This window comes from Nuphar pumila, chromosome 9 (assembly GCF_984573655.1).
Source record: "Nuphar pumila chromosome 9, dmNupPumi1.hap1.1, whole genome shotgun sequence".
Taxonomy (NCBI): Eukaryota; Viridiplantae; Streptophyta; class Magnoliopsida; order Nymphaeales; family Nymphaeaceae; genus Nuphar; species Nuphar pumila.
This window is the reverse complement of record NC_143257.1, coordinates 122,987,066-123,011,270: the sequence shown is the minus strand read 5'-3', so window position 1 is coordinate 123,011,270 and position 24,205 is coordinate 122,987,066. Positions and strand designations below refer to the sequence as shown.

The window sequence follows — 24,205 nt, the reverse complement described above, 5'->3', positions numbered from 1 at the left end:
TTTCTGAGGCAAGAATTATGTTTCTTAAGCGAGAATTTCAAATGCTGAAGAAAGATTCCATGTCTATTATAGAATACCTGAATAAAATGAAAGGTATCACAGATCAGTTGGCGGTTGTTGGGTGTCTCGTCAGTGAAAAAGATAAAGTACAACAAACCTTGAGTGGATTGGGGCCAGATTATCATGTTATGACGACAACCTTACTATGTTTACCAGAACTTCCAAAGTTTGAAGATCTTCGTGCAAAACTGCTGCAATATGAGATGAATCTGAAAGGTTCCTCTGAAGCTTTTCATGGGAATTCCGGAACACAAGATGTGCTGGCTATGGGAATGAGTTATGGTCAAGGTAGAGGAAATTCTTTTCGAGGAAAAGGAGGACAAGGGAGAAATAACCATGGAGGTCGTGGCATACTTTCAACACCCAATGTTCAGGGACAAAGACCCATTCCCACCTGTTTCCTGTGCAACAAGAAAGGGCACATTAAAGCGAACTGTTGGTTTAATCCTCAAAACAAAGGGAAAGCTCCACAAGCAGAGGCTAGAAAGGATGGAGAAGTAAAAGAGTTGTTGTTGGCAGCCTTGGCAGGATTGAATATGAAACAAAATGACAAAGGAACTTGGTATGTCGACTCTGGAGCAGCTACTCATGTTACAGGTGATGTAGGTAAACTCTTGACTCTTACACCTTATGTTGGAAAGAATAGCATTGTCACAGGAGATGGATCACATCATGCCATCTCACATACTGGAAATGCCATTATACACATGTCAAAGTCCTCTCTTAAACTTCCAAGTGTCATCCATGCTCCTAATATTCAAAAGAACATTGTTTCTGTCTCAAAGCTTGTTGATGATGCAAATGCTTCAGTTGAATTTACTCCCTCTTCTGTTTATGTCAAGGATCTTCGCACGAGGAGGACATTCGCTGAAGGAAAACGATGGGGCAACATGTACATCTTCCAAGAAGATCCTTCCTTCATTCATCCCAACTATTCATCCTTGAAGCCTCACCAAGTCTTTGATTCTGATTTTTTATTTAATGTTTCTGAAAGTAATAAGCCAAGACTTTGGCATAGTCGTCTTGGCCATTGTGGTCGCCATTTTATTGAAAAACTTGTCATGAATAATCTTATTCCTAAGTCCAATCTGAGTTCAGAAGTCGTTGATACAAAATGTTCTAGCTGTCATCTATGTAAGAGTCATGTCTTACCTTTTGCTTCCATTAATAAAAGAGCTTCAAGGCCATTTGAGGTCATTTGTTCAGATGTCTGGGGTCCTGCTCCAATTACTTCTTTTTCTGGCAGTAAATACTATCTTATTTTCGTTGATAGTTATTCACGTTATACTTGGATATTCTTTATGAAGCACAAATCAGAAGTTTTTGGATTGTTCCAGAAATTCCACTCTTTCGTTCAAAATCATTTCTCTACCAACATTCTTAATTTCCAGTGTGATGGAGGAGGTGAATTCTCCTCGAGTGACTTTGTTAATTTTCTTCAACATAATGGGATAAAGAGAAGAGTGTCTTGCCCTTATACACCTCAACAAAATGGGATTGCTGAGAGGAAGCATCGACATATTGTTGAGACTGCAATGAGCATGATGCACGGGAGCAATCTCCCTACATTATTATGGACTGAGGCCTTTCACTCCACAGTTCATGTGATAAATCGCTTGCCCATGAATATCTTAGAAAATAAGTCACCATACTTTTCTCTTTTTGGCATACAACCTGATTATCATGAATTACGTGTGTTTGGGTCTGTTTGTTATGTGCACATTGATAGCTCACTCAGGCACAAGTTCCAAGATAAAGCTTTGAAATGCAGGTTTATAGGATATGCCGAAGATTACAAAGGGTACAGGTGTTATGATCCCCTGAGTAAGCGTGTCAAAATATCAAGGAATGTTATTTTCGATGAAATGAACTTTGCTGATCAGGATAATAATTCAACTATGGTGGATACTGATAACTCAAGCTCCAGCATTGAGGTATACTACCCATGGTTAAATTCAGAACTCTTCTCCAATGGTACAGTAGAATGTCCAGAAAATTGCAGTCAGAATGAGCCACATGAGGATTCAGCCAATGAGACTCAAACGGAGGAAACTGTCACATATGACTTGGAGCCAACAAGGTATAAGGGAATTGTGTACACTCGGCGAGAGAAAGAGCCCTCATTCACTTCTTGTTCGAACACGGATCCATCTGGATCATCCGTTTCGCAGCAAATGGATATCAGAAGATCTTCACGGATTCGACATCCACTTGACAGGTGGGTAAGTTATAAAAAATTTTCAATGGATTTTCAGTTATTCTTGACATCCATAAGTAAAGAGGATGAGCCTCTTATGTTCTATCAAGCTGCGAGCTCTAGAAGATGGGTAGAAGCAATGAATGAAGAAATGGAGGCCTTACATGAATGTGGCACATGGGAGATTGTGCCTAGACCACTGAACAGAAATGTAGTTGGGTCAAAATGGGTGTACAAGATAAAATATAAACCAGATGGGAGCATCGAAAGGTACAAGGCTCGACTGGTAGCCAAGGGATTCACACAAGAGGAAGGCCAAGACTTTGATGAAACTTTTAGTCCTGTTGTCAAGATGGGGACTATTCGTATTGTGTTGAGTCTAGCCATTAAACATGGATGGACATTGAGCCAGCTGGATGTGAAAAATGCTTTTCTGCACGGGGATTTAAAAGAAGAGGTCTACATGGAACAACCCACTGGATATGCAGAACGAGACGCCAAAAAATATGTATGCAAATTAAAGAGAGCACTCTATGGTTTGAAACAAGCTTCTCGTTCCTGGTTCGACAGTTTTTCTCTAGAAATACAACGGCATGGCTTTTCTAGGTCTCTTCTGGATCACTCATTATTCATTCACAATGAACAAGGAGTTACTACCCTTCTGTTGATATATGTTGATGATATCATCACAGGGAATTGTAAAAGCCACATTGAGCAGGTGAAGAAGTTATTAAATCAGAGATTTAAGATGAAAGATTTGGGAGAGCTGCGATATTTTCTTGGGGTAGAAGTTGATAACAAAAATGATACACTGACCCTTACTCAACACAAATATACGCTGGACATTCTCGGCAGAGCAGGCATGACAGATTGTAAGCCGTTAACAACTCCAAGTGTCATTCATCAGAAATTGAGTTCACAAGAAGGGAATATATATGGAGATCCCACTAAGTATCGCAGTTTAGTTGGCATGTTGCAATACCTGACTTTTACTAGACCCGACATAGTATATTCAGTTAATCAGGTATCCCAGTTTATGCATGAACCTCGTGTGTCACATATGGAGGCAGTCAAACGTATACTTCGCTACCTAAAGGGTACAGTGGGTGATGGGCTGGTATACAAAGGCAAGGAAGAATTAGATCCAGGTGGGGGCCATGAGATTATTACTTATGCTGATGCTGATTGGGCGGGGGATCCAGACGAACGACGATCAGTATCTGGTTATTGCAGCTTCATTGGGCCAAACTTGGTATCCTGGAGCAGTAGAAAACAAAAGGCAGTTGCTAGATCGAGCACTGAGGCCGAATACAGATCAATGGCCACTGCCACGGCCGAGGGTACATGGATAAGACATCTTCTGACTGAAATGAGAGAGCCGATTGTTCGATCACTGTTGCTGTGTGACAATCAAAGTGCCATCAACATGTCATTCAATCCCATTCACCATAGTCGAGCAAAGCACATTGAAATAGATCAACATTTTATCAGGAAAAAGGTTGAAGACAAAGAGATTGAGCCCATGTATGTGTCAACAAAAGAACAAGTTGCTGATATCCTCACTAAAGGGTTAACAAAGGATAGATTTTGGTTTTTGAAGAACAAGTTGTTCATGGTCCAACACCATGCACAACTTGAGGGAGGCTGAAAAGAAGACATTATTATCTTCATTGTATGTCTGACCCGATCCATTTGTATAATGGATCAGGTCCAGATCCAGTTCATGTATTGTAAATTATTATTTTGTAAAAGGGTATTTTCGTACCCTAATGTTTACACTTTATGTTAAATAGAATGAGAGGGCAGTCACGATTGACTGAACCCTCCTTTCAGTTGGAAATTTCTCTCTCCCTCTCTTCTCTTCTCTCATCGTAGATTAGGGTTTCATTCTTTCACATATAAGAGAAGATCTTTACTATATGGATTCCTTATGTTTACCGAAAAACTCTTTTTGTAATCATATCAAAGAAATTAGTTTAGATCTTTGGCATAAAAGATTAAGACACCCAAGTATATGCAAATGATCTCATTTTTTTTTTTGGAAAATTTTTGTAAGGATAAACAATTTGAATGTGAAGATTGTATACTTGAAAAAATGCAAATGATGCCTTTTGGATCTAGAACTTTCTTGACTAATGAAATCTTTGAATTAGTTCATTTGGATGTACGGGGTCCGCTCCCGTTATGTCAAAAGCTGGTTATTCATGTTATGTTACATTCATAGATGATTTTAGTTGACATACTTGGATCTACTTCCTTAAACTCAAATCCAAAGTTGTTTCATGCTTTAAACATTTTCATAATCTTGTTAAAAATCATTTTAAAACAAATATTAAAATCTTCCGCTCTGATTATGGGGGAGAGTTTCTTTCAAATGAATTTCAATCTTATCTAAAAACTCATGGTATTTTACGCCAAAGATATTGTCCTAGGACTTTCCAACAAAATGGTATTTCCGAAAGAAAGCTCGTCATGTTATTAAAACTACTAAGACCCTACTCATTTCAAAAGAAATTTCAATTTTTTTGGGCCGAAACCGCTCTCACTGCGGTATATCTAATAAATAGAATGCGTTCTCAAACTTTGAAAAACAAATCTCCAATTGAAAAACTTTATCGATTTGAAAAGACTAAGGGCCTTCAGATGTAAATGCTTTATGCTTCTTGAAAATTATAACAAACTCTCTCCTAAAGCTATAAAATGTATTTTTCTTGGATATGCAAAAATAAAAAAGGCCATCGATGCTATGATCCAAAAAATAATAAACTTTGTCTCTTGATATGTAACATTTCTTGAAAATAAAAATAGATTTGATCTTGAAAAACCTAAGGAAGAATCCGAGTATGCCTTTTTATTTGATTTGTTACCTAAATCAAATTATGAAATTATTGATAATGATGATATTGATGATTTTGAATCAGATAATGGACCAAGTGAAGAAAGAGAACCAACTCATAACATCTTATAATACTTTAGATGAGATAATGGAGAGTATCCATGTGTTTTTGAAAAATATAGTCAACCAATAAATGTTGAAGAGTCTAGTGTTAGGAGATTTGAACGGATGTATAGGCCTCCAAATAGGTTTGTCTCCTATGAATCCTTTCTCTAAACTAGGGGGCATGCCTTCTAGCAATTTATTCATGAACCATTTAACTATAAAGAAGCTAAAACTATAAAAGAACGGGTAGAAGCTATGAAAATAGAATTAGATACATTACACAAAGCCCATACTTGGGAAGTCCAACATCTTCCTAAGAAAAAGAAGACAATAGGATGTAGATGGGTATTTAAAGTCAAAACAAAGAGTGATGGGTCCCTAGAAAGATATAAAGTAAGATTAGTTGCAAAAGGATATTCTCAAGAATATGTAATAGATTTTGAGGAAACATTTACTCCAGTAGCTTGCATGACCACAATTAGGGCTCTAGTTGCAGTAGCATCCATTAAAAAATGACCTATATATCAGTTAGATGTTAAGAATGTTTTTTTAAATGAAAATTTAAATAAAGAAGTTTACATGGATCCTTCCCCTGGTCTGACTATTGAAAACGTAATGATTCTTCGTCTTCAAAAAACTTTATATGGGATTAAACAAGCACCTAAAGCATGATATGATCAGTTTAGTGAAACTGTGTTGAATCTTGGATTTAAATCTTGTTATACTGACACTGTTCTTTTTATAAAGTTTACAAGCACCTTCCTTATCATTGTGCTTTTGTATGTTGATGATAAGATCATTACTGAGAATGATCAGAAGGAAATTGAAAGAATTAAGATTATGCTTAAGAAATCTTTTGATATGACTGACCTTGTTTTTTTGAGATATTTTTTAGGAATTGAAGTAGCATACTCACCAAAAGGGTATATTTTGTTTCAAATAAAGTTTGTAGCTGATATTGTTGTGCGTTCGAGAACCACAAATACAAAATATGCTGAGACTCTTTAAGTGATAAATGCTAAAATGGGAGTTGAAGACGAAGTTTTATTGGATGATCCAACTCTTTATAGACAACTCATTGGATCATTAATGTATTTATCTATTACCAGGCCAGATATTGTGCATACAATACATATTGCAAGTCAGTTTTAACATGCGCCTATATCAGTTCGCATGAGTGCCATGTTAAGAATAGTTCGATATATCAATGAAACTATATCTAAAGGGCTATTCTTATCCTCTTCATAATCTTTAAATCTTATTGGTTATACTGATTCTGACTGGGGAAGAGATCCCAATAGCTGTCACTCAACTACAAGTTTTTGTCTGTTTGTAGGTGATTCCCTCATTTCTTGGAGACGTAAAAAACAATAAAAAATGTCTTTATCTTTCACAGAAGTTGAATGTAGGGCGATAGTTACAACAACAACCGAGGTCGTGTAGATGAGATCATTACTTTTAGATATGAGTGTTGATGTTTGAGAACCTTCAAAATTATGTTGTGATAACAAAAGTGTCATATGTATAGCCAACAATCACACATTTCATGAATGTACGAAACATATTGAGATGAATTGCCACTATGTTCGAGAAGAATACTTGAAGGCGACGATTACTTTACCATATGTTCAGTCCGAGTTTGAGATTGCGGACTTCTTCACCGAAGTTCTTCTTCGACCAAGATTTTTGTATCTTCTTAGCAAACTTTCGGTGATCTCACCGTAAGTTTGAGGGGGAGTGTTAAAATACGGTGTACATAATTGTATACCTAACCAATATATGTATATCAAGGGTATTTTCATCATTTAATGGCATGTAATATAGTACAGTCCAATAGGGACTATTGAGTCTTTTTTGTAGTAAGTCAAATGTGACCGTTACTAGTTGGACTGCCTCCCTCTCATTATATGTGATGCTCTATAAATAGAGTCTCACTATATGTAAGCTAAGCTTTTCTAAGTTTATTGGCTATTATATAAAATTCAGTTTTTACATTGTGCTTATGTGGAATTTGTGCCATTGTGCTGTTGTGAAATTCGTGTTTTTGTATGTCTCTTTTATGAGATTGTTATCGGTCCATTAGAGACCATATTGTATTTGTGCACTTGTGTAGCCCTTTGTTGGCATTGTTATTGTGCACATCTTGTTTCATTACAATTGTCCTCTTGCTTGTTTTGTTTCAGCCCAATTGCATTTGATTTCTTGTAATAGTCTTAGGACCATGACATAGTAAGCTGTTGTAGCTCTGATGTAGTTAGAATCAGAGTTACTGGAAGCTTCATTGGTAGGTGGGAAGCGTGCTTCCCAAAAACTGGCTTCGGAAGTGTGAAATTCCTCACTTCCAAAACTTGATGGGAATCTCGATTCTCCCACGCTTCTCCTATGCTTCCGACACATTTTTTCCTACTTATCAACATGCTTCCTATGTTCTTCTGTCACACTTATATTCATGTTTTCCATGTGCTTCTGCCACAGTTATATTCATGTTTTCCATGTGCTTTCACACTTCCCACTCACTTCCTATGTGCTTTCTCTAACTTGGCAATCTTTATTTTTAGATTTTAAAAAGAATTTAATTCTTACACTTCAAAATTATGAAATTTAAGAATCGTCATTTTTATTTTAGTTTTTATTCTAGTGTTGTTCAATTAGTATTTTGCTTCCCATTCAATTCCATGTCACTTCCTTTTCTATTCCTATTTGTGCTTTTGAATTGATTTCTTGCTTCTCGCTTCTTATAAATTTTAAAATATCTCGCTTCTCGCTCCCGCTTATCGTTTAGTTTCCCGCTTCCGCTTCCTAGTCTGATAACCTTGGTTAGGGTAAGGTTTGATGATATGCAACGATTAATATGATAATGTTTTGGGCACTAATTTAAAATGATGAGACTGTCATCCTTTTCTAGTTTTAGTCAACATTAGTTTTCGAACTCTCTTTCACTGGTGCACATGAAATTTTATAACAGGAGCCAATTACACAATTACTAATATACTGTTATGAAAGAATCACAAGGCGGTTTTAACAATTTAATTGAATGTGTAATTCGGATTGCAAGATGTATCGACCTAGTGGGAAGTATCGCGTTTGTTGGTAACTAGTTCAAAAGATGTGAGGTACATTGATAATAGCTTCCTTAGATAAAGAAACATGCAATCAGCACATGTTTGTCATAAAATTTTTTGGATCTTCCTTTGCCATCTTCAGTTTGCATTTGACAATCAGGATGCAGAATGTGGTGGTGTTGTCACAGATGGTTATTGCGATTTGCATATTTGCGGGTGCTTTTGTAGCTTGCTTCTACAAAATGCAGCCTGTTTTCTCGTTTTGCTCTTGAAGCTAAATACCACCATGCTCTTCATGAACATTGAGATTGTTTGGCTTAGGAGGTTTCTTGAAGATAACTAGCTTTGGCTTTTAATTCTACCTTAGCAGTTTCATGATAAGAGTGCCATCTGTGCTGCTACTGATAGGACATTCTAAGAATAGTCAATGCTTGGAGAGATGGAATGTTGTTATATTTCCAAGAATAACTTAAGGTGGTTAATTTCACTACCTCGTGTTCACGTGTCCAACCTTTTTGACTGATTTCTTAACAATGTTCTGATGTCCTTTTCTGGTTGTCCTTCTGCAACCTCTCTTTGATATCATCGTGAGTTTTGTGTTTTTTTCTCTTTTTCTCTGGAGAGTCAATATGCTGGGTTTAGTAGGTCGACCAATATCTGTGTTCAATGAAATCTATAAATTGGTACACTGTATTATATATTGTGTTGTATAATGATGTATTTTGCATTTGAAGAACTCCTTTTATTAATTATTCAAATAAGGTACTTCTTTTGCATCTTGGATTCTCGATAGGTTGATTATTCTTGTTGCTTAAACAGAATCTAGATAATTGTAACATTAATGCAGAATCTAGTTCAATTTTGATGCACTGAATTATGCTTTGTTAGGTGCCTCCATTCTCTCAAACTTGCTTGTTATCTAGAAACTGCTTTGTAGATATCTTAACATGCAGATGATGGAATAAGTTCAATTCATTGTTAAGATACACTGCAGAACCTACAATATCCCCTCTAACATTGTTATTTTCTTGCAGATTTATCATTTCAGGAAGGAAATAATGAATTTGTGCAGTTTGTTAAGACTTCATGTTGTAAAATGATGAAGGTTTTAGTCTTGATTCAGGGTACTCATCCTTATTCATTTAGTGAGGAGCAAGTTCTGTCGCCCATAATGGAGTTCTGCTTGAATAAAGTTATAAATCCAGAACCATTACTTGTTGCTTCTGAGCATTTCTTGATTCAATGCATGGTCATGGTTATGTCTGTTGTGGACTGTATGCATTACAAACCGATTATTACTGGATCTGTCATCAATGGGAATGTGGCTAGTGTGGAGGAGAGAAAGAAAAATCTTGCTAAAGTTGTGGGCATTATTCTTAATTCTATTTTAACTGGTGAACGTATAGTATTTTTGTGCAACATCCTGATACGACGGTACTCTCACTTTCTTATGTAAATGTTCTAGTATGTTTATTTTTTTTCTTTGTGATATTTGTTTCTTCTTCAAATGAATGTTTCATGACGAAATTTGTTCTAAAATGTTTTTCTTTTCATTCTTCAAATGTTTCAAGCAATTATTTCCTTTATTTGTTTGTTATTTATTTCTTTGGAGGAGACTGTGGAGAAGAAACATTTTATTGCTTTCCCCTTGTCAACTTCTTCTAGTGATATGGTCTCTTGTTTGTTAGAAAGTAAATAAGAACTTAGGATGATTTTACTGCTAATTTGTGCACGTCAACAGGAAAATGTGTGTGTAATGACACTAAAATGTAAATCCTGTTTTTGTTCACTTGATGCATGATAATTCTTAATATTATTTTGTTGCATGTAGGAATGCAATTCAATGATTTATATGTTATTTAAGCATCTGTTTTTAGGGGTTGTGTCGGATTGGGGTCCTTTCTTGCTTGTTTCAATCAAGTTGTAGGAGATTTTGTCAAACACCATTTTGTTGGTCATATCAGCGCTGAAGAGTGAATTGGTTTTGGCAAAAGTATCATGATGAATGAATTGTAAGTGTCAAAACGTAAAACCACAGAGTGCTGTCAAATAGGATTAGTGAGGTGCATAATTGACGTTCCTAGCTTATAGCTCTTACACTTTTCCACATGGAGAGAGAAAACTACAAATTTTTGGGCAAGTTTTGAATTGATGTTAAGCTGTGAATCTGAAATTGTAAACATGCTTAAATATATGGTCAATGATGAGATTACTGGCATGCATCTAATGATAGTTTTACACAGAGCAATGGAATAAAGCTACCACTTCAACAAACTATGATATATGCATGCCAACTGCAATTCTGAACATGTTGGGAGTCTAATGCTGGATTTTTGTTTGACTGGGAAGAATTGAAATGAATTAGCGTTGGTCTCTTTGCAATATATATGCAACTGTTATCATATCAGCATTCTTCTGGGTATCAGCCACCCAATTTGGGAGCAATTAGTGGTTCTAAGCATTCTCAATTTTCATTTCCATCAGTTTTTCAATCCCTTACACACAACAAACGTGAAACCTATGGTTGCTACATTTTGCATATTGACAAGCTGACCCTTTCAGTTTTGGGCATTAGAACTACAATTTATTAGGCACACTGTCTTTATTCCCCTGTGACCTACTTTGTACAATTGTGTCTAGAGTATGTTTTGCTTTGGTTGAGTCATGAGGTAAGTGTTGAGTCACTTGTAACTTTCTTCGGGCCACCCTTGCACTTTGGTTCAGGTTGATCAATACCCTAAAGGGTTAACCCGTAGATCTGAACTGCAATGAGCCTGCAGGCAAAATTGTGAATAAATGAAAATGTGTTGAGCTTTCTTTGTTCACCCTCGTTGTGATTACTTTCAAGTGATTTCAATTTCTCTTATTCTTTTCTCTTTCGCTCTCTTGTACTCTCTATAATCAAAGATTTCGCAACGGCAAACGAGCGATCAGAAAGGCTTGCGGCGGTAAGGAAGGACCGTCGCACTGCACTGGCCTATTGAAGAAGTAGGCCCGTGACAAGTGGTACCAGAGCCCGTTCTCGAGTTGGGGAAGGGACTCCAGAGCCGGTGTCGAGAGACGGGCCGACAGGCCGCGATTTGTGAGCAAGACATTGTGGCGCCCCAATACAACTTGTGTAGCAACAAAGGTAAGGCAGTCGCCGAGATTGAGGAGATGGGTTCACCTGGGGGCCATAAGTAGATAGCCGAGACTGTCAATAAACTGGTGGTTGATGTGACTTCTCATGAGAAAGCGATTTCACGCGCATTTGAGTCGTTCGGAGGACTGGATGATGAGGTGAATATCTTGCGAGAGAAGGTGAACTTGTTGATGAGACATGCTACTTCGCTGAATACGACAATGACCACCCTGAGTATGGGAGCTTCAGTTGAAGAATCATACTTTGAAGCGGACAGTGACCCTAAATGACAAAAATGACGATAGGCCATCAAAGATAGATGTGCCGAGGCCAGCGAAATTCAATGGTTCCAGGGATAGCAAGGCCATAGAGAACTTTCTGTTCCAGATAGAAGACTACCTGGATATTCAGAACATATTGGCCGAAGACCTCAGGGTGAAGGCTGCAACAGTTTTGTTCGATGGAGATGTTGTAGCCTGGTGGAGACGAAAATGTAGTAACATTGAAAGAGGGCATTGCGTAATTGATACCTTTGAAGCCTTCAAAAATGAGCTACACAACTACTTTATGCCAAGGAATGTAGAAAGGCAAGTTTATCGGATGGTGACAGAACTTAAGTATACTGGATCGTTGCAAGACTATGTTAGATATTCTAGAAGCTCATGCTAGAAGTACTCAATATGTCAGATGAAGACAAATTCATCTGGTTTATTGTGAGACTACAACCGTGGGCACAATCTGAAGTGAAAATGAGCAATCCCGAGACTTTGGAAGATGCGTATGTGATGGTCGAGTGCCTAGTGGATACTCAATGCAAGCTCTTCACTTCGTCGACCAAGGCCGAGAAGAAGCCAGACCATGGAGGCACGAAGGAGGATTGGTGTGACAACAAGGGTGAGGCATCGACCCAACACCATTTCGAAAAAAAAAACAGAATTACAAGAAGTACAACAATAATGACAACAAAGGCCGAGTTGTGACTTGTTGGTTCTGTGGCGGTAGACTTATCGCAAGGCAATGTCCTAAGCGCCTCATGAAGGACGGCGGGCAGACCAATGCAGTGTAGGTAGAGATTTGCGACACTGAGGTCATGCAACCAAGGATGAGATCTATGTGGTCAGTCAATGCAGTAAGAAGTTGTGCAGTTGAAAGCATACCAGTTAGCAAAGAACTCATGTATTTAGAAGTCATTGCAAATGGAAAGTCTACTACGACAATGGTAGACTTTGGGGCCACGTATAACTTTGTCTCATGGGAAGAGGCAGAGCGGTTGGGTTTGAAGCTCGGGCCAAAGCAGATGACCACCAAGACGGTGAACTCTGAGGCCAAGCCCATCCTTGGTGAAGCAAGAGATATGGCTATACAAATTGGGAGTTGGGTCGACAAAGCCAACTTCTCAATGGTGACCCTTGACGATTTTTGAATGATTTTGGCCCTAGAGTTTCTTCGCAGCCAGAATGTGATGATGCTGTCGAAGTTTAACTCGTTGACGATCATGGGGCAAAACTCTTCACACACGGTATAGTGCCTTACTGTTAAAGGTAAGTCTTCAATACTATCTGCCATGCAATTGAAGAAGGGTGTCAAGTGGGAAGAGCAGACATTCCTAGTTGTTGTGCGCACCGAAGAAGGGAAGGTAGAAACAGCAGTGTCGCTGACCTTTGCCCCACTATTGGTGGAGTTTCGAGGAGTGATGCTCCCGAAACTGTCGAAGCGTATGCCGCTAAGATGCGAGGTCGACCACAAGATAGAGTTGACCCCAAGAGCAAAGCTCCTTACTATGGCCCCTTATCGCATGAGACCGATTGAATTGAAGGAGCTGCGCACAGGCAGCTGGACGAGATGTTGGAAGCCTACATCGTTCGTCCTTCGAAAGCACCTTTTGGTGCCTCTATGCTCTTTCAGGTGAAACATGATGGTTCCAAAAGGCTTTGTATGGATTACCGTGCATTGAACAAGGTCACAATGAAAAACAAGTATCCGTCACCACTGATAGCGGACTTGTTCGATCAGCTAGGCAGTGCCCGTGTCTTTTCGAAGCTAGATTTGGAATCGGGTTACTGACAAGTGAGGATTGCTGATGGTGATGAGCCAAAGACAACTTATGTCACTCGTTATGGTGTCTACGAATTCCTGGTGATGCCATTCAGATTGACTAATGCTCTGGCCACATTCACGACATTGATAAACAAGATCTTCTACCTCTACTTAGACAAGTTTGTGGTAGTCTATCTTGATGACATCGTGATCTATGTCGGGCACTTGCGAACACTATTTCAGGTACTGATGGAGAATGACCTATGTGTCAAGCGAGAGAAGTGTCTCTTCAGCCAGTTGGAGATCAACTTCCTTGGCCACGTTGTGGGGCGTGGTTTGCTGCGCATGGACCAACAAAAGATAAGAGCCATTCAGAAATGGAGTCCGTCAACCAAAGTGCAAGAGTTACGATCATTCCTTGGCTTGGCAAACTACTATCAGTGGTTCATCGAAGGTTACTTCCTCATTGTTGTGCCCCTCACGGATTTGTTGAAGAAGAATCAGGTATGGCTTTGGACATGAGCCTGCCAAGATGCCTTCGATGGCTTGAAGAAGGCCTTGGTGAGAGAACCAGTGCTGCGATTGTCAGACCACACAAAACCCTTTTAAGTCCACACAGATACTTCAGACTTCGCCATTGGCGGAGTTGTCATGCATGAGGGTTATCCGATTGCTTACGAGAGTCAGAAGTTAAAGGATACGGAGAGGCGCTACACTGTGTACGAACGTGAGATGCCGGCCATCGTGCACTGCCTTAGGACATGGTGGCACTACCTTCTGGGTATCCAGTTCGTCGTCAAGATGGATAACGTTGCCATGAGCTTTTTTCATACGTAGAAGAAGCTGACGCTTAAGCAAGCTCGATGGCAAATGTTTTTGGCTGAGTTCGACTTCGCTTTGGAGTATAGGGTGGGGAAGACTAACGTTGTTGCTGATGCTCTGAGTCGCAAGGCGGAACTAGCGGCGATGCAAGCGAAGCCTTCCGAAGTTCACTTGGAGGGCGCATTGTTGGACCACATCCGCGAAGGAATGCAACAGGACCCGACGGCGCAACACCTTGTTTCTTTGGTGCAAGTGGAAAAGACTCGACGATTTTGACTACGGGACAACGTCCTCGTGACAAAAGAGGGACGCGTCTTCGTGCCGCGGTGGGGAAGCCTTCACTACAAATTGCTTAAGGAATGCCATGATACATTATGGGCCGGTCATCCAGGTCAAAAGAGGACCTTAACACTCCTTGAGCGCGGCTACTACTGGCCGCAGATGAGAGACGATGTGGAGGGGTATGTGTGAACGTGCCTCGTCTGCCAGCAAGACATGGAGATCAACCAGAAGACTGCTGGCCTCCTTGAGCCTCTTCCTATTCTAGAACGTCCTTGGGAAAGCATTTCTATGGACTTCATTGTTAGTCTGTCAAAGGTAGATGACTTCAGCTCCATCTTGGTGGTGGTGGATCGTTTCTCTAAATACGCCATCTTCGTCCCAGCTTCCAAGGAGTGCCCCGCAGATAGGACTGCAACGCTGTTCGTCAAGCATGTTGTAAAGCACTGGGGTATACCAAGAATCATTGTGAGCGATCACGATGCTCGCTTCACAGGCAAGTTCTGGAGTGAAGTGCTTCGGTTACTCGACTCTGATCTGCTATTTTTAACAAGCTTCCACCCACAGACGGAGCACATCAACGGACTGTTGGAGCAATACCTCAGGCACTTTGTTAGTGTCAATCAGAAAGACTGGGTGAAGCTCCTAGACATAGCCCAATTATGCTATAATCTTTAGAAAAGTAAGTCTTTAGGCCACAACCCGTTCGAGATAGCCATGGGGCAGCAACCGCTGACCCCACATACTTTAGCCGTACAGGAGAAGGGAAGGCCATCCTTCGCCTATTAGTTTGTTCGAGATTGACACGAGCAAGCCGAGTTGGCAAAGACATTTCTGCACAAGGCGGCTAAGAGGATGAAGAAGTGGGCGGACAAACGTCGTCAACTTGCTGAGTTCTGTGTTGGGGACCAGGTGTTGGTGAAGCTTTACCCGGATCACATAGGCATTTTCCGTGGGCGGCACCGTAGATTGATCAGGAAGTACGAGGGACCATTCACCATCACCAAGAAAGTGGATAAACTAGTGTACAAGCTGGACCTGCCCTCGGACTTCAAGGTGCACCCGGTGTTTCACATGTCCAACCTAAAATTGTTCTATGCGGACGATGGGGATCCAGAACGTAGCGTGCCATAACGCGCTCCTATCTTGCAGAGGGCCTCGGCAACACAAGAGGCCGAGAAGCGTCTCAGCAAGATCTTTCACAACAAGGTCAACTACTTGGGCGAAGCGATGAAATATTTTGTGCAGTGGGAGGAGACAATGGAACTGACGTGAGAGCCAACATTCTAGATGAAGAGCCGCTATCCGGATAAAGTCAGGGCCTACCATGAAATAGATGACGCCGAGGGCGGCACATGATTTGAAGGGGGAGCTTGTTCCCCTATGACCTACTTTGTACAGTTGTGTCTAGAGTCTGTTTTGCTTTGGTTGAGTCATGATGTAAGTGTTGAGTCACTTGTAACTTTTTCCGGGCCACCCTTGCATTTTGGTTGAGGTTGATCAATACTCTGAAGGGTTAGCCCATAGATTTGAACTGTAATGAGCCTACGGGCAAAATTGTGAATGAATGAAAATGCATTGAGCTTTCTTTGTTCACCCTCATTGTGATTACCTTAAAGTAATTGCAATTTCTCTCCCTCTCTTCTCTTTCATTCTCTATAATCAAAGCTTTCGCAACAGTAAGCGAGAGACTGGAAATGCTTGTGGCGGTAAGGAAGGTCCGTCACACCGCACTGGCCTATTGAAGAAGTAGGCCCGTGACTGTCTTGAACAATTGCTTATTTGCACTAAACATGCTCACCGACTCTATGTAATTTACAACATGCATCCTGTATATGAGTGCTCTCTTGCTTCTTCTTGAGTCCTTTTTCCTTTGCTTGAGGCTTTTGTTTCATTTATTTAGTAGTTTTTAACTTTTTGTAATCAAGCTCTTATGATATGGAAAAAAGTAAAGAAGCATCTGGTAATAGTAACATATGTTAACCTTTTGCTAGGTATTTTCTTTTATCAGCAAATGACTTAGAGGAGTGGAATCGAGATCCAGAAAGCTTTCATCATGAGCAGGATTTGTTGCAGAAAACTGAAAAACTTAGGCCTTGTGCTGAAGCTCTGTTCATTACTTTATTTGAAAACCATAGTAATGTATGTTTCTGTAACTCACTGATTCATTGTTCATCTTCTAGTTTGTCAAAGTAGTTAGTCCTAGGTTGTAAACATTACTTAGACAAGTTTATCAAAAATTGTACCTATTTGTGGAGTAATTCGCTTTCATGACCTTACATTGTCCAGCTTCTGGGCCCTTTTGTGGTTTCCATTCTTCATGAAGCAATGACTGGATGCTCAGCAATAGAATCTAAAGTAACGCCTGCATTGCTTCTCAAGGAAGCTGCCTATGGTTCTGCTGGATATACATATTATGAACTGTCAAAATATCTCAACTTCAAGGCTTGGTAATCTCTTCTTCTTCTTGTAGGTGGCAGATACATGCTGGATGCTTATAGGTTTCTAGTCCTCCTAGTTCAAATTTTATTGCTACTTATGATAGGACTGGAATATTCTGTTTGAAAGTCTCTTATATTTGGTTGGATTGTCACCTGTCATTGGTTAGTGTCAAGGCATGTTATATTTTGATATTCCCGTCTATCTCCTGATACTAATGTGTTTTATACAGCTGAAATGCTTCAGGCTAGGGAACTGCTAAAAGATGAGTGTTTGTTTATGATCATTATTTAACAAGGGTAAACCTTGAACACACCCACACACACAAGAAACTTTGAAAAAGTATAAGAAAATGAAAAGAAGAAAAATGTATTAGTGTTGAAGCACAAATGTAGCTGTAGACTTTTAGGACATCACTGTAACTATATAGGTAGACTGCAAGATTTGATTTCAATTTCCAAATTTGTAGAATCAAATCGATAAATAAATGACAACACTAGGAACATAATATAATCTACATCGCATGGATGTAGGACACAAATATGGGGATTTTGATAAGCTTAGGACAGAGGGAGAGACATCTATTCTATTGTTTAATTGATTAAAAATTTATATGTTATTAGTGTTGTCATTTAGATTGAAATGATAGATCAAGTAAAGAAACCTTTCTATCTATGTCACAGGGACTTGGCTAATAGGCCGCTGCCGCGTCGACGCAACACAGGTGTGGGTGTTGCACCAGGTGCGGTAAAAAACCCTGGGTGCGGGTCATTTTTGTTCATTTTTTATGTCAGTGAAAGGCAAGGAGGAGGAGGAGGAGGAGGAGAAGAATAAGAAGAGAGAGATCGAGAGAAAGAAAAGTAAGAAAAAGAGGAGAAACAAAGAGAGAGAGGTGCCTTATTCTTGTTATTCTTTTCTTCTTGTTCTTCTCCTCTTGTGGAGAGAGAGAGAGAGAGAGAGAGAGAGAGAGAGAGGTGGAGTTAGGGTATTAATGGGTTGGGTTTACCCGGACCAAACCCTATATGTGTAAGGCGTATACAATTTTTTTGGACCCGGGTCGGATCCGGATCCAACTTGGACCCGAACCCAGGTACCCGACACCCTTCCCCCGTGCTTATTTAAAGCACGCAGGGGGTGAGGGTTTCTCATTCGAGAAATTCTTCACCCCCACTCTCTCTCTCTCTCCCCTCGTTCGCCTGACACCCCCTTCTCCCCTTCGTCCTATGCAGCTCGCCGCCGACCCCCCCCCCCCCCCCCCCCCGCGTCTGGCCACCTGCTGCCGGCAGCCCAGCTACCGTCCCCCTTCTTCCTCGCTCGCCTCCTACCTCCCTTGTCCTCCTCGGTTTAGCGAAGGAGTCTAGTCCTCGTTCCCCCTCCGGCGACCTCGCCGGGCACCCGACGTCGCCCGACCCTCTTCCCCCTTCGATGACCTCGTTGGGCTGCTAACGCCGACGCTTTCCCCCTGGTAACCTCCCTTCCTCCCTCTCTTCGTTGTCTTCTCCTTCCTCCCTCTATGTGCGACAGAGGGGCGGGCGCCTCCGCCCTCCCCCCTCTCTCTCTCTCTCTTGATGGGGGTGGTAGGGAAGGGGCCGAGCCCCTCCCTGCTTTCCCCTTTTCTTTACGCAGGGGAGGCGCTCGACCCCTCCCTGTTTTCCTCTATTTGTAGGGGAGGGGCCGAGCCCCTCCCTGTTCTCCTCTGTTTGCAGGGGAGGGGTCGAGCCCCTCCCTGCTTCCTCTGTACGCAGAGGAGGGGTCGAGCCCCTCCTTGCTTCCTTTGTACACAGGGGAGGGGCCAAGCCTTCCTTGTTTCCCTCCGATTGCAGGAGAGGGGTTGGGGCCCTCCCTGTTCCCTCTGTACGTAGGGGCAGGGCAGAGCCCCTCTCTGCTTTCGGTCACAAAGGAAGGGGCTGCACCCCCTTTCTGGTGGACCCCTGGGATGCAGAAAGGGGCACAACCCCTCCCATTCTCTTTTCTTTTCCGGCCAGCCGACAGGGGTGACGCCCCTGCTGCCTTCATCACCAGCTGGCAGGCAGGGGCGATGCCCCTGCCGTTGTCTTCCTTTCCAGTCAGCAAGAATGGGTTGTTAAAATATTGATGTAATTTTATGTTTCATATATATATATTTCTGTTTTATCCAAAATACCCGATAAGGGTATTTTGGTTTTTTCACAATATAATTTTATTTTTAGGGTTTTCTTCTTTATTTCTTTTTTGTATTTTTTACCTTTTTGTTTTTGGGATCATTGGGGGGGGGGGGCACTTTAATAGACGTTGGGGTCCCCAACGGTCACTAATATGACCGTTGGGGCTCCCCAACGTCTATGAGTGGGTGCCTCAATGGCTCCCTTTTTAGTGCTTTTCCATCTTATATATATAGGGGTTCTCCCCTGCTTTGTAAGTAAAGGTTTTTACCCTCTCCCTTAATAAAGATTCATTCTTTTTAGCCATTTTGGCTTCACCCCTTTGTGGGGTTTATGAGTTTGCACTTTATGTGCATTTGGTTACCCCTTAGTGGGTTTGTGTATTTGCACTTTATGTGCGTGTTTATCGGTTCATTTTTGAACCTATTGCATTCAAGGTCATTTTCTAACATGGTATCAGAGCGAGGTTGTGATCGAGTTGTTCTTCGGTGCATCGGGAAGCGTGTCACTCAAGAAACTTCAAGAAAATGTTGAAGTATTCGTTGTCTCTCTTTTCTTTCTTCAAATTATTCGGTATGTATTCTTTTTCTTGAAGTGTCATGCATTATGAAGCTACTTTCTTGATCATTTATATGCATGTGCTTTTCTATTATGCCTTTTAAATAAAAAAGTACTTTTACACATCTAGTGCTTATGTTATTCATTAAGATGTTGTTCTTTTCGCTCTTGCACATTAAGTGCTTGTGTTATTTGGGTCTTCATTGAACCCTTACTTTTCGCACATCACATTTCAAATCGTTTCGGTAAATTTGTTTTCCTAGATATATGATAACTCAAAATCTTGTTCTAATGGGTCGTTAATAATGTTTACCTTTCAAGCATACTTTGATATTAATCTCACTTGTGTGTGTAAGTTTAAGAGTTTTTTTGTGATTATATTGTTGATTACAAGTTTTGCATACGACTTAAGATTGATGAATATATAACTTTTTTTCTTGAATTATTGTTTTTTTTTATATATGACCGTTGGCGCTTTGAATTTATATACTTAACTTTGTTTGTAAGTATACCTTTCATATGAATAGAATGTCTTTGAAAGGAAGTTGTGATTAAAATTTTTTTGTATGATATATGTAGTATAAAATTATTATACTCTCTTCATAATTATTGTTTCTTGGCTTCTTATAATATCATGTGTTTTTTTCTTGACATATATCATCTATGAAATTTTTATCTAACAAGGATCACTTAATGCATCATTTCATATGAGCAATATTTAATTGAAAAAGTTTTTTTTATTATTTATTTTGAATTAAGAGTAGTTTCTATAAAAAAACATAGTCTTATATTGTTGTCATATGAAATATGGTTATCCTTTTGCATCTTGACGTTTTTAAAGAATCTCCAATTTGATTGTCTTCAAGTGTGTCCCATTTATGTTTCCTTTTAATGGTTGCACAATTGTTGAATTATGAGTTAGTTCTAACTTCTTAAGTCATATAATGAGGTTTACTATGCATTAAGAAACTTATAAGTTTGCCTTAGTGCAATTTTATGTTGTTCGGTTACAACAAGTCTATAAACTTTTTAATCCTTTTAGTGTGGGTTTTGTTCCACTTGTATGAAATATATTCTTCACTTTTTCATTTGGAATCTCTCTTGAGTATTTTGTGTGTGAATCCTAGTGTTTGCTTTGTGTTTGAACCTTTATGGTTCTTGAGAGAGCTTGTTCGTGAAAAAGTATTTGAAGTTTGTTTGAGGATTCCTTTTTAAGTGTGGTTTTTTCTCACTTTAATGAGATATTTTCTTTTCTTTTTAAGTGTTTTAGTTCTTGTGAGTATATGCTCTTTGTGAGTTTTTCATCATTATTGTAAGGAGATTGGTTGTGGGCACCATTTAAAATTTCAATTGTGGACTTCACTTACTTTCATGTTTTTTCATAAGCCTTTCAAACTTCACCTTTATTAAGAGTGGCTATATTGGTCTAAAATCTATTAATTGCTCATTCAAGATTGTTGACATGCGACATCTTATGTTGCATAAAATTGCATCTATTATCATTTGGTATGTATATAATTGCATTGTTAAAACTTGATTCTTGGATTTATCCCAAAATGGTTATTTCACGTGGCATTGCGTTTTGAAAGAATGCCCTTTTTTAGAGTATTCTTTGCCTTTTATGACACTTATGTTGTCCATCACATGTTTTTTGATTCCTTTTTGGCCGTATTATTCTTATATCAGAGATGTTTGTTGAGGTGAGTTATGGGCACCTCAGTCAGTTTTGGTTGTCACATGTGGTTTGACTCAAACTGACTGTTTTATGTTCTCTGATTATGAGTGTGTTGTATCACTCGGTTTCTCTTTGGCCATTGATTTTACTATGATTGCTCTTTATTATGAGTACCTGTGATGGATATATATTGTTTTTGAAACCATAGTGTTTCGAAATATGTTTAAAATTGTCAATTTTATTTGCATTAGTGTTTGTCATTAATTTTATTTGCATTAATGTTTGTCATTACAAGTCTTCTTACCTCAATTGACTTTCTACTTCTATGCCTCTTATCTAAGTGTCACCTTATGTAGACAAGAAATGTTGTTTACACCTTTGTGTGTGTTTTTAGTCCATTGATGACTTTGTTCTTTTGATCTAGTAGCTGATACATTTGTTTTGAGTGACATTATATGTCGACAAGGCTTGTTGTTTCACACCATTGTGTGTGATGTTGGCCCATGGTTGACTTTTGTGTTCTTGTTCTAGTCGCTGATACATTTATTTCAAGTGTCATTTTATGTAGACAAGAGATGTTTTGTCACACTTTCGTGTGTGTTTTAGCCCGTGGTTGGCTTTGTACTCTTGTTCTAGTCGTTGAACATACTTGATTTTGAATGTCATTATATGTAGACAAGAGATGTTTGTTCACACTTTTGTGTGTGACTTCTAGCCCATGGTTGGCTGTTATACTCTTGCTCTAGTCGCTGATACACTCACTTCAAGTATCATTATATGTAGACAAGAGGTGTTTGTACACACCTTCGTGTGTGTCTTTGGCTCGTTAGTGACATTATATTTATGTTCTTGTTCTAGTGGCTTATACACTTGATTTGTTGGTTTTGGAGGTCTAATGAGGTGATTGCTTATAACGAATGAACTATTGTTGATAATTGCAAAATTTCATTTATCATATGAGATTTCTTTCTAAATTTTAATCCTTACTACTTGTTTTCTCCCTTGCATGGAAAAATATTTGGCGATAAAAGTTCATATTGTTGATATATACATATTTGAAAATCACTTGATTTTACCTTTTCTGCATTTACCCTATAATGGATGTGTGTATTTTACACATTAAGAGCTTGTGGTATTTGGCCTTCTAGTAGGCTTCTGTATTTTTCAAATATTTTATCCCTCAATATGTGAGGTTCTTTATTTAAAATAACATTCATTCTTGACTCTTGGGTGGGTGTTTTGATTTATTCAATCAACTGTTATACTTGATTGGAGTGTGTTCTTGCAAGTTCATACGTGACATTTGTTGGCATTGATTTTTTTTCATTCTAAGGAGTGTAAGAAATTATTAAAATCATCTTTTGTTGATAAAATTAATTGTCTCTATGTTATTGATTTATGTGTATTAAACATGCTTTCTTTCGTGTGCCCTTGTGCACATCCATTTGTGAGGAATTAGTTCTTGAATGAACATGTCTCTTTGAAAAAATTTCTAATGCATAAAGCTTTTTCAAAAGTCTCTCTCTTATTTTTCAATACAAAGTTAATATTTGTATGCCTTTGTGCATGTGTATTCGTGCCTTTGTGCACTTGTAGGTGTTTTTCTTGTGCCTTTATACATATATCTTTCCTTAAGAATATAATGAGGTTATCAAAGTGTGCTTGAGTCTAATCCTCTTAATGATATTTTCACATAGTACTCGATTGAATACGTAGAATATCTTTTGCATCACTGTCTTGATGAATCATATGTTCCTCTTGATCAATGTTATAGTTTCTTTATTCATCTTGTTTGAAATATTCTACTTGATTGAAATGCAAAAATATTTTTTACTTGGAGCTCTTTGGTTTGTTCCACAGGATTTTGAAGATGAGATGAAAGAAGTACCTATGATGCATCATGAAAAAGTGCTTGAGGAGGCTCACCGTTAAGATCAATTGGAGGAAGACATTTGCAAAGTTCATTAATATACTATTACGATGACATTTTTATTGAAGACTCTTGAAGACTTGAAATTCATCCTCTTGTATTCTTCAAACTTTTTGTTCCCCCACACAAAGTTTGAGGGGGGGGGTGTTAAAATATTGATGTAATTTTATGTTTCATATATATATATTCTGTTTTATCCAAAATACTCGATAGAGGTATTTTGGTCTTTTCATAATGTAATTTTATTTTTAGGGTTTTCTTCTTTTTCTATCTTTTTCTTTTTGTTTCTTTTTTGTATTTTTTACCTTTTTGTTTTGGGGATCATTGGGGGGCCCACCTTAATAGACGTTGGGGTCCCCAACGGTCACTAATATGATAGTTGGGGCTCCCCAACGTCTATGAGTGGGAGCCCCAATGATTCCCTCTTTAGTGCTTTTCCATCTTGTATATATAGGGGTTCTCCCCTCGTTTGTAAGTAAGGTTTTTTACCCTCTCTCTTAATGAAGATTCATTCTTTGTAGCCCTTTTGACTTCACCTATTTGTGGGTTTTATGAGTTTGCACTTTATGTGCATTTGGTTACCCCTTAGTGGGTTTGTGTATTCGCACTTTATGTGCGTGTTTATCGGTTTATTTTTGAACCTATTGTATTCAACGTCATTTTCTAACAGGGGCGCGACCCCTGCCTCTCCCTCTTTTTCGGACCGGACAGCAGGCAGGGGCTGCAACCCTGTCCCTTCCTCTTTTCCTCCGTTAATTCGACGGGTAGGGAAGCATCCCTACCCTAGTTAGGGTCTCAACCCCTTTTTTTAAAATTTTAAGAATGATTCTTACCTTTTAATTTTTCGCAGCCTGCTCATGCCCTGCAGCCCGAGACATGCATCACTTACACTCGAAGACGTGCACAACGCTGCGACTCCCCAAGGTAGGAGAAAGTTGCGCAA

General features: G+C 39.3%; 1 protein-coding gene across 3 annotated transcripts in view; it reads left to right on the top strand.

The window, feature by feature from the left end:
* Positions 1–24,205, top strand: part of LOC149829217 (uncharacterized) — a 126,567-nt gene that overhangs the window by 46,941 nt on the left and 55,421 nt on the right. For all 3 annotated transcript variants that reach the window (XM_090017976.1, XM_090017975.1, XM_090017977.1), the window contains exons 8-10: positions 9,295–9,694; positions 16,514–16,661; positions 16,809–16,969. In XM_090017976.1, coding sequence (XP_089874102.1) covers positions 9,295–9,694; positions 16,514–16,661; positions 16,809–16,969 — 709 coding nt within the window. The remainder of the gene's footprint in view (positions 1–9,294; positions 9,695–16,513; positions 16,662–16,808; positions 16,970–24,205) is intronic.